Source organism: Gossypium hirsutum, chromosome A01, assembly GCF_007990345.1.
Source record: "Gossypium hirsutum isolate 1008001.06 chromosome A01, Gossypium_hirsutum_v2.1, whole genome shotgun sequence".
Classification (NCBI taxonomy): Eukaryota; Viridiplantae; Streptophyta; class Magnoliopsida; order Malvales; family Malvaceae; genus Gossypium; species Gossypium hirsutum.
The window spans coordinates 50,505,159-50,516,806 of NC_053424.1; the positions used below are offsets into that span (position 1 = coordinate 50,505,159).

The following is an 11,648-nucleotide window of genomic DNA, read 5'->3' on the forward strand; positions in this document are numbered from 1 at the left end:
TCCATTTATTGTAACTTTTATTAAAAATTTAAGCCAAAGTAGAAGATAATATTTTAGGGAAAAGTATAAGAATTGAGTATAATACACGAAAACTTTGAAATTAAAAGGGAAAAAGAAAAAGAAATTGTTGCTCTATAATATTTATTTATTTATTTATTAGAGCAATATAAATAGTTCAATGAAATTTACCTGGGATAGTTAAAAACTGTAATGTAACAGTTTGTTTCCCTTTTAACCGTCCTTCCATTCCCAAACAAAGCATCCTTTTCCTCTCAAAATCTTCCCCTCACCCTCACTGATTTTCTCTTTTACAAATTACATATAAAAAATCAAAATCAATAGGAAACAAAAACAACAACAATATGCATCGTCCTCAATCCTTCAAACCCCATCCTTTTTAATTTTGAATTTCCTCAAATTTAATTCGATTTGGATCGTCATCTCCTTATCTCCGATTCATTCTTTTTTGAACTTTATTTCGTTAATTCCGATTCAGTTTTATCGAACCGGTTGTTCCTTTTAGGACCGGTAACGCAAAACGGATTTCAAGGGCGGGAATGGAAAGATTGGTAAACGATTGCAAAGCAAAGAGAGTTTGAGAAATCAAAGGATGCCAGGATTAGCGCAAAGGAATGAGCAATATAGTAATGCCTCATTTGGGTTTTGGTCTAAGCAAAATGACGTTGTTAGCTACAATCAGCTCCAGAAGGTATCCGATTTTAATTTTCTTCGCTTTATTATCTTTTTTTCGGGTTTTTTTTTGTTTTTATTGAATTGGGATTGGATTGTATCAATTTTTTTGGATTGGGTTTTTGTTTATGTTGACGGGTAGTTTAAGTTCTGATTGGATCTTAATTGATTGGATTTTTAATTCTTTTTTAATTGTTTACTAGATCCAGTTTATGGAATTAATTTAATTTTGTTTATGTGCCAATTTTCACTCTAGTAATCTATTTGTTGTTTCATGAAATCTGTCTTTTGCTTAGAAACGCTGTCCATTAGTTACCTAATTTTGTTTAGAGCCGAGGCACTTAAATTTTAGTGCTGTTCCTGGTTTTGAATTGAGTAATGGAAGAAATAGAATCTGGAAGTTTGATTATTAACTTCATCACTGTGGATTTTCTTTTTACACTTTGTTGAGCTCAATGTGGCTTCCGGCTGCTATCAATGTTCGGTTTTATCTTTTTGGCTGTAAAACGAAAGTGATTGAAGAATTGGGAATTCCAGAAACGGTGCTTTTTTTTTTTTTCCTATTAGCTAATTAGGATGGAGCACCCAAATGGTTAGAATGTGAAACTTCAATTCTGAATCACAGGTAGAGTCCTTGTGCCTGGTGGAGGCATGGTCTATGGCATAAGTTAGAGCTACCTCTTTGTGTAACCCAAGACCTAGCCTTCTCTGCACTATGCTCTCCACGGTCCATACTTTACAGAAAAAAGAGGGGTAGTATTGATTATGCAATTTAATAATTGATATGATTTATAAATATGTGATTTATTGATTTTATTTTTCTGATATATTACTAAGAGCTTTGATTTTATTTTGTAGTTCTGGAGTGAGCTGTCATTGCAAGCTCGGCAGAAGCTCCTTAGAATTGATAAACAAACACTCTTTGAGCGAGCTCGCAAGAACATTTACTGCTCCAGATGTAATGGGCTGTTGCTTGAAGGTTTTTTGCAGATTATCATGTATGGAAAATCCTTGCAGCAGGAGGGAGTAGCTGGTAACCTTCATTACAACAGGTCAGGAGCCTCAAAAAAGGGAACTGGTGGCGGATTGAATTTGACAAACGGGACACAAGATGAAATTCAAGATCCATCTGTCCATTCTTTGGGAGGTTTGACAACAACTCGTGATGGTTCACTGACACTTCTTGACTACTATTTGTGCCCAAAGTCATTTAAGGGTCTACAAAACGTTTGTATTGATCAGATTGTTTTCTCTGACTATTTTTGCCCCTTTCTTCTAGTTTTTGACGTTTTAATTGAATCAGGTGTTTGATAGTGCACGTGCAAGGGAGCGGGAGCGTGAATTGCTTTATCCTGATGCTTGTGGTGGGGGAGGTCGGGGTTGGATAAGCCAAGGAATTGCTAGTTATGGAAGAGGACATGGAACAAGAGAAACATGTGCACTGCACACTGCCAGGCTTTCTTGTGACACCTTGGTGGATTTCTGGTCAGCTCTTGGAGAAGAAACTCGGCAATCTCTTTTAAGAATGAAGGAAGAAGATTTTATTGAGAGGCTTATGTACAGGTGTGTTTATGGCTCTTCTTTATGGTTGAATGTGTTTCATTTTCTATATTGTTCAGCTGGAAAATGGTATGAAGTCAGATGATAATTGATCAAGAGGTTCTCATTGGAGCTAGAAAAATAAGACCGATGGTGGGAATGTCAGAACTATAGAGGACAAAATTTTTGTTTGATGATCTTAAAGACATGAAAGTTTCAGTTGTGAGCCATTCAAGCTTTTGATATTCTGTGTTCTCCTAATTAATGACTGATTAGCACTGTGAAGTAAATTCAATTTTGGAGCCTCTGATTTCCTAGATAAGAGAGTTAAGTTTTTAAACGTGTATAATTATTGAAATAAAACTAGTACTCCTGGAAGCATGTATTGAGCTTTAGCAGTTCGGCTTTATGCATTCTTAATGGCTTTTGTGCACTATACGAAACCTTTCAAGGTCCAGAAAGTACAACCTTGACGATTCACCCATTCGTTTTGCTAACTTTGGAGGATGGTTAATCCTATTTTTTTAATCAAGACACTAGGTCGGCCAAATTTTTTATATATTGAAGGAGATCAAAAGAAAATTCTACAATCTTTCAGAGAATAAAACATCTTGATCTTAGAACCAAGATTTATGAGCAAATGATCTGTCTTTGTTTCTGCCCCCCCTCTAGTTATCATTTTTCCTTCCGTCTTCTGAATAGTCAACTGTAGGCTGTTCAGTTCTTTATCAGAGGAGAATTAAGGATTTGATGAAATTGATGGGCTCTTTTCCTTGTTAAAATAAATTCGAAATAGAACCTTGCTATCTAGAGATTGTGAGAAGACATGGAAACTGTTTTTTTATTTTGAAGCTATCCCAAATATGTCTGATTTCTTTCAATGTTGGTGTTTCCAAGTGATTCTCATGGAAGATGAACGGGGAGGGTGAGTTGGAGTTTGAAATCCCTGAAACGATGGGTAGTGGAAGATGCGCATACACTGTTTGCATCAGTTATCTCCAGTAGATTGCTGGCATGCTTATTACCCCTCTTGTTACTTCTTCAATTCAGTAAATATTTGCTGTTAGGATGGAGTCAAATATTTCTGTCTTCTTGTCAGGTTTGACAGCAAGAGATTTTGCAGAGATTGCAGAAGAAACGTTATCCGTGAGTTCAAGGAGCTGAAGGAGCTAAAACGCATGCGTAGAGAACCTCGATGCACTAGTTGGTTTTGTGTTGCAGATACAGCTTTTCTGTATGAGGTGCTTCATACATATCTTTAACCTTTTAGTGCACTGACTACTATATTATACTACAATATGTTCATCTTTTGATTTACTTGTTCATAATGAATGTATGGCTAAACTTTTTCTTTACTACTACCCAGGTATCTGATGACACAGTCAAAGCTGATTGGCGCCAAACTTTTGCTGACACTATTGGAACTTACCATCATTTTGAATGGGCGGTTGGAACTGGGGAAGGAAAATCAGATATTAGGGAATTTGAAAATGTTGGCATGAATGGAAGTGCTCGAGTCCGTGGTTTGGATCTTGATGGCTTGAGTTCGTGTTATATTACCCTGAGGGCCTGGAAATTGGATGGCCGCTGCTCTGAACTTTATGTAAAAGCCCATGCACTTAAGGGCCAACAATGTGTGCATTGCAGGCTTGTAGTTGGAGATGGTTATGTCACAATCACAAGAGGTGAAAAAATTAGAAGGTTTTTTGAGCATGCTGAAGAGGTCGAGGAAGAAGAGGTATTTCAAACTTTGTTAGGCTTAGGAAAAAAATTGTTTGGATATTAGAGATGTTGAAACTTTGACTCATTTCTTTAGGATGATGATTCCATGGACAAGGAGGGAAATGAGATCGATGGTGAATGCTTCCGTCCCCAAAAGCATGCGAAGAGTCCTGAACTTGCTCGAGAGTTTCTTCTTGATGCTGCTACTGTTATATTTAAGGAACAGGCATGTTCCCAACCATTCTCCTTTCTTATGCCTTAGAGTCTTGCAATATTGCTGCTCTTCTTTTCAAATATTAACATAAAAACATTTTATGTTTAGAAGAATGAAATAGTGAGAAAGTTAACAAAAATCTGGTTCATATAAATGAGCTAATGTTGTCAATTAGGGCTAGCTATCAATCATAATTCATCCAATTGTTTCTCAAAAGAATATTGTTTGAAATATTTTCTGTTGGCTCTTGCTTTTTAGAGGAGCAGGGCTAATGATAGATGAAAAATTGTCTTCAGTTAAACTTCATGATTGATAGGCAAATGCTTTGAACTTGATATTCGGAAAGCACCTATATGAGTGATAAATAAAGTTGGGAAGATTGTAATTACTTTGAAAAGTATTACCATCGGATGTTCATCGCAGTATAGCTACTCTACTGGAGTGAAGAATGCAATTAGTTTGTTGTGCAAGCAATGATATCATCAAAAAAGTATGATTGTATTAGGCCAAACTTGCTCCATGTTGTTAAGCTTGCTTGGGGACAAATTCTAATATGATATCTTGTTAGTTTTGTTGAATTGTCAAACAAGTCCCATGCAGGTGTTCAACCTTATTCTTGTTTGCTCACATTCATGTTAATACAGAGGCAGTAGCACACTTTTTACTTGAGGAAATCAAATTTTCTGGTAATAATTAATAGAGATTCCTCTTTCTAAGAAATTCTAAGCAATTGTTGTCTAAAGGAGCAAATGCACACTAGAGGTTTTGATCATTTGGAAAAACACCAGGGGATGCATGGTGTGGAAGTGCGGGTTGATCCTAGTTTCACTGTGAACTGCTAATTTAAGTGAGGTCATCTTCAATCAAGGATAATGAATTTAGATTTGAGGCTACATATTTTGGTCCTTTGTTTTGATATAGGTGATTGCCATATTTCACAAACTTTAAAGAAATGGTTTGCTTATATATTTGATTAAGAAGAGTTTTGAAAGACCTTTAAAGTAACTGAATCAAAGAGTCAAAATGAGTTTATGTTGAACATTCTAAAGCTTGGTAGGAAAAAACTTGGACTTTGTTTGGTGGTTCTTGTGGGTAGTGGCACAGCAATCATACGGGTCAAATTGCTTCAGTTGTTTGCCTTTTGCGTATTTGCTAAATTTATGTTACAAATTTTATCAATGATTTACCCATTTTGATTTTCAGGTTGAAAAGGCTTTTAGGGAAGGAACAGCACGCCAGAATGCACACAGTATCTTTGTTTGCCTTGCAATAAAGCTGCTGGAAGAACGAGTTCATGTTGCTTGCAAGGAAATTATTACATTGGAAAAGCAGGTCAGTATAATTGGGATATGCTTTCCTTTCTGCATATTAGTAGATATAGGAGGCTATTCTTTAGATATTGATAAGTATTACCACCACTAAATGATTCTACAGATGAAGCTTCTCGAAGAAGAAGAGAAGGAAAAGCGTGAAGAAGAAGAACAAAAGGAGAGGAAAAGAACAAAAGAACGAGAGAAAAAGCTCAGGAGAAAGGAGAGACTGAAAGGAAAAGAAAGAGAGAGAGAGAAAAAATGTGCGGACTCAAGCGTTACTCCTGATTTCTCAAAGGACGTATCTTCACCAAATAGTAAGGTTGAAGAAAATGTTTCCATTAATTGCAGAGACTCCGTGTGCGAGACGAATGATATAATTGTGTCTACACTTGGTTATCCAGATGATCAAGGAGAACAGTTTTTAGATGGGCATTTGGCATCAAGTTTGCAAAATCACTCTTTTGATAGTCCTGATGAAGAAGGTACAAAGGTAAAAGATGGGAATGGCTCTTTTCCAACAGAACAATCAAAATTTTCTCGACAGAGATTGAAATTTCGCAAGGATGGTCAATTTGATACATCTCTGACATGGTCCAATCGGCGTCGATTTCCTGTTGTGTCAGAAAGTGCTCCTATTAATAGATCTGAAGCTAGATATAAAAGTGAAAACTTTGAGGCTCCTTCAAGGAGCATCAATGGACCAAATAAGCAATTAAGGATAAACAGTGCAAAGTCCAATGGTCGGAATTGTGATGTTAAATATCCTGAAAAGTTTCAGTGTCCAAACAGCCGGAGTGACAGATATGACATCTACTCTTGCAGCTGCGGCCAACACAAAGAGTACAGAGCCAAAATTGAGCCATATGTTTCTGTGACTGGAGTAGGCCAAGAACCCAAGGCTGTAAGCAAGTCAAAATCTGCATTAGATATGTCCAAGCAAGTCTATCGTGGTAACAAGTATAATCAACAAGAGTACATGCATGAAGACTGTGGAAGGCTAAAAAATAAAATTATTGCAGGAAACAATCCTTCCGGTCAAGATTCATTTAATTCCAATAAAGTTTGGGAGCCCACAGAAGTCCAGAGAAATTACCCCCGGACCAACTCTGATACGGATATTACTCTGAGGTCATCTACTTACAACAAAGGAGCTGGACTTGATAATGACTTTGTTAAGTCATCAGGTGAGACATGCACAAGTGAAGCTAGTGTAAATTTGGGTGAAATCAGTCATGATCATAGCAAGGTTAACACATCAAGCACAAGCCTTGCAACAAATGAGAACTGTGATGTTGAAGCACAGGATAAATGCTCTTCATTGAATGCTGCATCTGAGGATGTTGAAGTTCGTCCTAATAGAAACTCTACCTTGAGTGAAATTTCTCATTCTATGATAAGCAGCAGTTCTAGTTCTGATAACTGCTATTCATGCTTTAGTGAAGGAGATAGCAATACCTGCTCTTCAAATAATGGAAACATAGAATCTTCATCATCAGATTCTGAAGAGGCCAGTCAACGATCAGATGGGAGAGATACTTCAAGCTGCGTTCAAAATGGTTTCTCCGAGTGTCAGGTGAAGGGAATTGATAAAAAAGAGGATGTCAATGGAGGCATTGCTTTGGAAAGCGAGGCATTGTTTGGACATTCACCTGATGGGAGAGATTCTTCAGTCTGCATTCAAGATGGCTTCTCTGAGTGTCAGGTTAAAGGAATCGAAAAAAAACAGGATGTCAATGGGGGGGTTGCTTTGGTATACCAGGCATTGTTTGGGCATTCACCAGACAGTAGAGGGAACAAAGTTTCTGGAAATCCACTGACAACTGTTGCAATTTCTGATAATGAAAAATCGACTGCTGTTATGAGTTCTCAACATCAAGGCACGTTTACATCAGTCCATAACCAACCTATACAGTTCCCAGTATATCAAGCTCCTTCAACCATGGGTTACTACCATCAGAACCCCGTTTCTTGGTCAGCAACACCAGCCAATGGATTAATGCCTTTCCCTTCAAACCCCTATTTTTATACTGGCCCTCTTGGCTATGATGTAAATGGGAACTCACGTTTATGCATGCCATATGGCACTCTGCAGCATTTTGCTACCCCTCTGTTTAATCCTGGTCCCGTTCCGGTTTATCAGCCAGTTTCAAAGGCCAATGGCTTGTATGCAGAGGATCAACTACAGATTCCCAAGCTGGTTACAAGGAAAGAAGATGATTTTACCGAAGTTAATTCTGAGATGTTTGCCCCTGGCAGGCTGCATACGACTGAACAAGCAGCAAATGGAGAAGGTGGGCAAAATGATGTCTCTACCAAACCACACACAGATGACACTAGCTTTTCCTTGTTCCATTTCGGTGGGCCGGTGGCTCTTTCAACTGCATGCAAATCCAATCCTGCCCCCCTGAAAGAGGAGATCGCCGGGGAATTTTCTTCTCAATTTTCAGCTTATCATGTCGAAAACGACCATGCTTGCAATAAAAAAGAGACCACTATCGAAGAGTACAGTTTGTTTGCGGCAAGTAACGGAATAAGGTTTTCATTCTTCTAATATAAGTAGTTAGGTAGAGGTGACTGTTTGGCATTTCAGTCCCTACCCTATTTCCCAGAAAGTGGAAGTTTGAGAGTACCTTGTAATTCAGTATACAATGGTCTTTGCTGTGAAAGAAAATCCCAATTTTAGTTTATAGTTTCTTATTAGATGGTTGCTCAATTTTCTCATTTCCTTTTTTTTTCCTTAAATTTTTGATGTAGAGAATGAAAATGTTGGAAGAGTGCCTATTAAGGTTTGAGGGCTTTCTATATTTTTGTTTTTGTTGAGGTTTGAGATTTTGTTTTTATTTTTCGGAAAGTATTTGGATTTATTTTCTTTTTAATTATAGATTGTTTCAGATTTTAATCTATATCAAATATGGTTTGTCGTATATCATTATTAATAGCACCCTGATTCAAGTAGATTTTAAATTTTTTTTTTTAAATTTTTAATTAGTATTGAATTTAAAAATGAACTCTGTACACAAATAATCAAAATTAAATTCATTTTTAATCAATGACGTTAATTGAATATAATTAAACCAGTTTAAATTTTTAAAAAATAGAACTCAATAAGATCGAACTTATTAGAATATTAGTGCTTGAACCTAATCAATTTTATTTTTTAGTTTTTAGTATTGATTTCATAATTGAATTCGAGGATAAATAATCAAATTTGAAGTTGATTACGAAAATCAAATCTGCTTTTCGAATTTAATCAAAATAACTAGCTGGACTTTCCAGGAGAAGAAACGGGTTCCAATAAGTAGATGTTTCTATTAACAAACTAATAATTTACCATCCTTGAAAAACCCTGTAAAGTTCAATTATAGCTTGGACTTTGGACATTGATTAGGGTAGATTTTCTCCCAAGACTTTCCTGGGTTAGTATGGGATCTTGTTCACCTATGTAGACCTAATAATAATAATAGTAATAATAATAAACACAAGTTTGAAAAAAAATTCAAACCCCAACCTGCCTAAATTTAATTTGATGAAAAAGTAAAAACCCGAACTTAATTTGATTCAACAATGAAGCACCTAGTTTTAAGTAGAAATCCAAATAAGTTTTTAACTAATTTGCCTCGCTAAACTTCAAAACAGCTAGATAAAATCCAGGCTCATCAACAAATTCAGTCATCTCAAAGGAATGGTCAGCTGCAACTTTCTGTAACGTGGTTTTGTCGGGCAAGTTTCCGTTTACAATGTCGGGAAACTCTTTCCGTTGCTGCTCTAGCACTTCCCTCCCTTGGGGATGGCTAATAACCACTCTTGCACCTATACAACAGTAACACTCACAATCTCATATTGCAGTCATGGCTTAAACAGCTCCTAAAAATACTAAATACAGTTAAGAGCCAGGGTGTTCAGATATGTAAGTAAAAATTGGGTCATGATCAAGGCAAGCAAAAAACCGACCCTTCCCATTGTTATCCCTAAGAAATATCCTCATACGCACATGAAAAAACTGTGTAGGATACAAATTCTTTTAAGAAAAATGAAAAACAGAAGCAGCATTGCCTCCTTATTCTAGTACTTGCAAAATATACCAAGCCTTTGTTTCGTAAAAATACCATTGAGCCGAGTCAAATTACATTTTACTTCTCTACTAAAAAATTAAGTAAATTAATCCTTATATGTTAAATAAAAAATTAAATTGATCCTTTATATTAAAAATTTCAACCAAATTGACGTGATTGATGAAATACAGTGGCATGTGACATGTCAGATCTAATTGTATCTTTATTTCTACGGTCCTTTTAACACCTTTGTTTCTTGTTTGTTTCCATATGGTTGAAGTTTCCACTATGATATTCTAATGGTGAAAATGCCTTCTTTTCCCCTCCTGTTTTATTTGACACTTTCAATCACTGAACTCTGATAACTAAAACTAAGAGTCTGAACTCCAAACCCGACATTCTATCATTAGAACACATAGCTATTCGGTTCCAACCATGAAATTATATGCAGAAATAGTTATAGCAAGCAAACAGTATCTGAACAAAAGTAAAAACTTAGAAATGGATTACCTGATGAACAACGTTTCGCCAGCGCCGCAAATATTTGGTCAAGTTCGAATAGCAAGGCAGGCAGAAAATAGAGAAATATGACATCAAACGGTGTCCATTTTTCCGGCACATAAATCAATTCCCCTTGCCAACACTTAACCTCATCGTATTTCTCCTTAATCCCAGCTAAGAAAAATATAGAATCATGGACTACAAGCAACAATTGGGTAGTTGATGATTCAACTAAATGATCCACAAATCCTTCCGAACCGACCGAAACTAGAACCCTTGACGACTCCGATATTTCTCCGGCAGATGTAATGCGGTCGATATTTCGTTTAGCTTGCTCGGAATTTAACTCTTCTGAATCAAGAAATGACCAATCTTTTTCATTAAAATCTTCGATATTGATAACCGACACCGTCCCCTCGCTTGAAGCATTAAAAGCCCCTGCTAATGACCGATGACTGCATAGTGACTTACGAGGAAAACTGGATTGAAATGAAAGGCGAAAAGGGTATTGATTACATAGGGAAATGCGAGGGCTAATATGTTGAGGCTGAGATTGGAGTTTAGGAAGGAAGCTACGGGAAAGTGAGGGAAGGAGTAGAGGGGAAGGTACTAGGAGTGACCCCATCGAAGCTAAGTATTGTATTCAATTATGGTTATAATCAAAAGCAAGCAGTTTCACTACACTAAACAATTTCTAATGAAGAAAAAGCTTGACCCCCTTAAGATTTAGGCTTCGTTACCCGGACTCGGCAATTTGGGGTGCCGTAACCGTGTCGACACGGGATACGGGTCAGATCCGCAAAAAACCAGCGAACACGGCGGTGGGTGAGAACTGAGATGATAAGAGAAGAAAAAAGAAAAGAAAAACTGATTCGTAGAGACGAGAGACAGGATATAGACGATGGTCGGAGTAAGATGATGATAGAAGAAAGAGAAAAGACTTAGGGATATATTTAGCCGGGCCGATACAAGCTCGTTCGAAAAGTGGAAAAATATGTCAAAAAATAGGATTGAGCAAAATAATAAGGTTAGTTTAGACACGGGGTTCAGTATTGGATAATATTTTTTTGGTTCGAATTTAGCTTGGCTCGACCCGAATTTGTAAATTTTGTTTGGTATTTTACTTTTAAAAAAATTAATATTTCATTATTTTATTGTCATTTTACTAATGTTTTGTTGTTATTTTTTTATTATTATTTGGATATTATATAACTTTTGTTTTATTATTAATTTTGTTACTATTTTATAGCTATTTGCTTGTTAAATTGTACCTATATTAGTGTTATTTAAGTATAATTTTTTTAAATTTATTTTTAATTTGTTGAGAAACATTTATTTTAATTTTAGTGTTTTTGATTAATTATTTTTTTACAGTTTTTATATAAAAATAAAATAAAAATTTTAATATGAATGAACCAGGCTTGAGCAAAAATTTAGGCCCATTTTTCGGGTCAAGTCAGCCCAGGCTTATTAATTGGACCTAAAATTTTGTTAGGGCTCTACCTTATACTATACCCTTTTTCTATATTTAAACTTTTTTTTATTAATTTGAATATGTAAACTATATTTTTTTTTCGTTTTCATACTTCAATCAGTCAACCATTGCCAATAAAATGG

General features: G+C 36.0%; 2 protein-coding genes across 4 annotated transcripts; one reads left to right on the forward strand and one right to left on the reverse strand.

Annotated features, from left to right (window-relative positions):
- The first annotated feature begins 222 nt into the window (after positions 1–222).
- Positions 223–8,178, forward strand: LOC107887215 (uncharacterized). 3 transcript variants are annotated; one of them, XM_016811391.2, is made up of 9 exons: positions 223–709; positions 1,549–1,917; positions 1,994–2,253; positions 3,329–3,470; positions 3,596–3,967; positions 4,046–4,177; positions 5,369–5,497; positions 5,600–5,792; positions 5,880–8,178. In XM_016811391.2, the coding sequence occupies exons 1-9, from the start codon at positions 611–613 to the stop codon at positions 8,027–8,029; spliced, it is 3,846 nt and encodes a 1,281-aa protein (XP_016666880.1). In that variant the 5' UTR covers positions 223–610; the 3' UTR covers positions 8,030–8,178. The 3 variants fall into 3 exon arrangements, with proteins under 3 accessions (XP_016666880.1, XP_016666879.1, XP_016666878.1); XM_016811390.2 differs by having other exon boundaries at positions 3,353–3,470; positions 5,600–8,178; XM_016811389.2 differs by having other exon boundaries at positions 224–709; positions 5,600–8,178.
- A 783-nt stretch (positions 8,179–8,961) lies between these two features.
- Positions 8,962–11,061, reverse strand: LOC107887214 (uncharacterized). Its single transcript, XM_016811388.2, has 2 exons — positions 10,041–11,061; positions 8,962–9,288 (listed from the first exon to the last, which is right to left on the reverse strand). Exons 1-2 carry the CDS (start codon positions 10,654–10,656, stop codon positions 9,086–9,088), a joined length of 819 nt encoding a protein of 272 aa, XP_016666877.1. The 5' UTR covers positions 10,657–11,061; the 3' UTR covers positions 8,962–9,085.
- Positions 11,062–11,648: the final 587 nt, after the last annotated feature.

Bases quoted from the DNA above. Each gene is read 5' to 3' on its own strand.
- LOC107887215 (XM_016811389.2), top strand. From the start codon at position 611: ATGCCAGGATTAGCGCAAAGGAATGAGCAATATAGTAATGCCTCATTT. The intron at 710-1,548 runs GTATCCGATTTT...TTTATTTTGTAG, and splicing joins GCTACAATCAGCTCCAGAAG to TTCTGGAGTGAGCTGTCATT. The intron at 3,471-3,595 runs GTGCTTCATACA...ACTACTACCCAG, and splicing joins ATACAGCTTTTCTGTATGAG to GTATCTGATGACACAGTCAA.
- LOC107887214 (XM_016811388.2), bottom strand. From the start codon at position 10,656: ATGGGGTCACTCCTAGTACCTTCCCCTCTACTCCTTCCCTCACTTTCC. The intron at 9,289-10,040 runs GTAATCCATTTC...ACTGTTGTATAG, and splicing joins GGCGAAACGTTGTTCATCAG to GTGCAAGAGTGGTTATTAGC.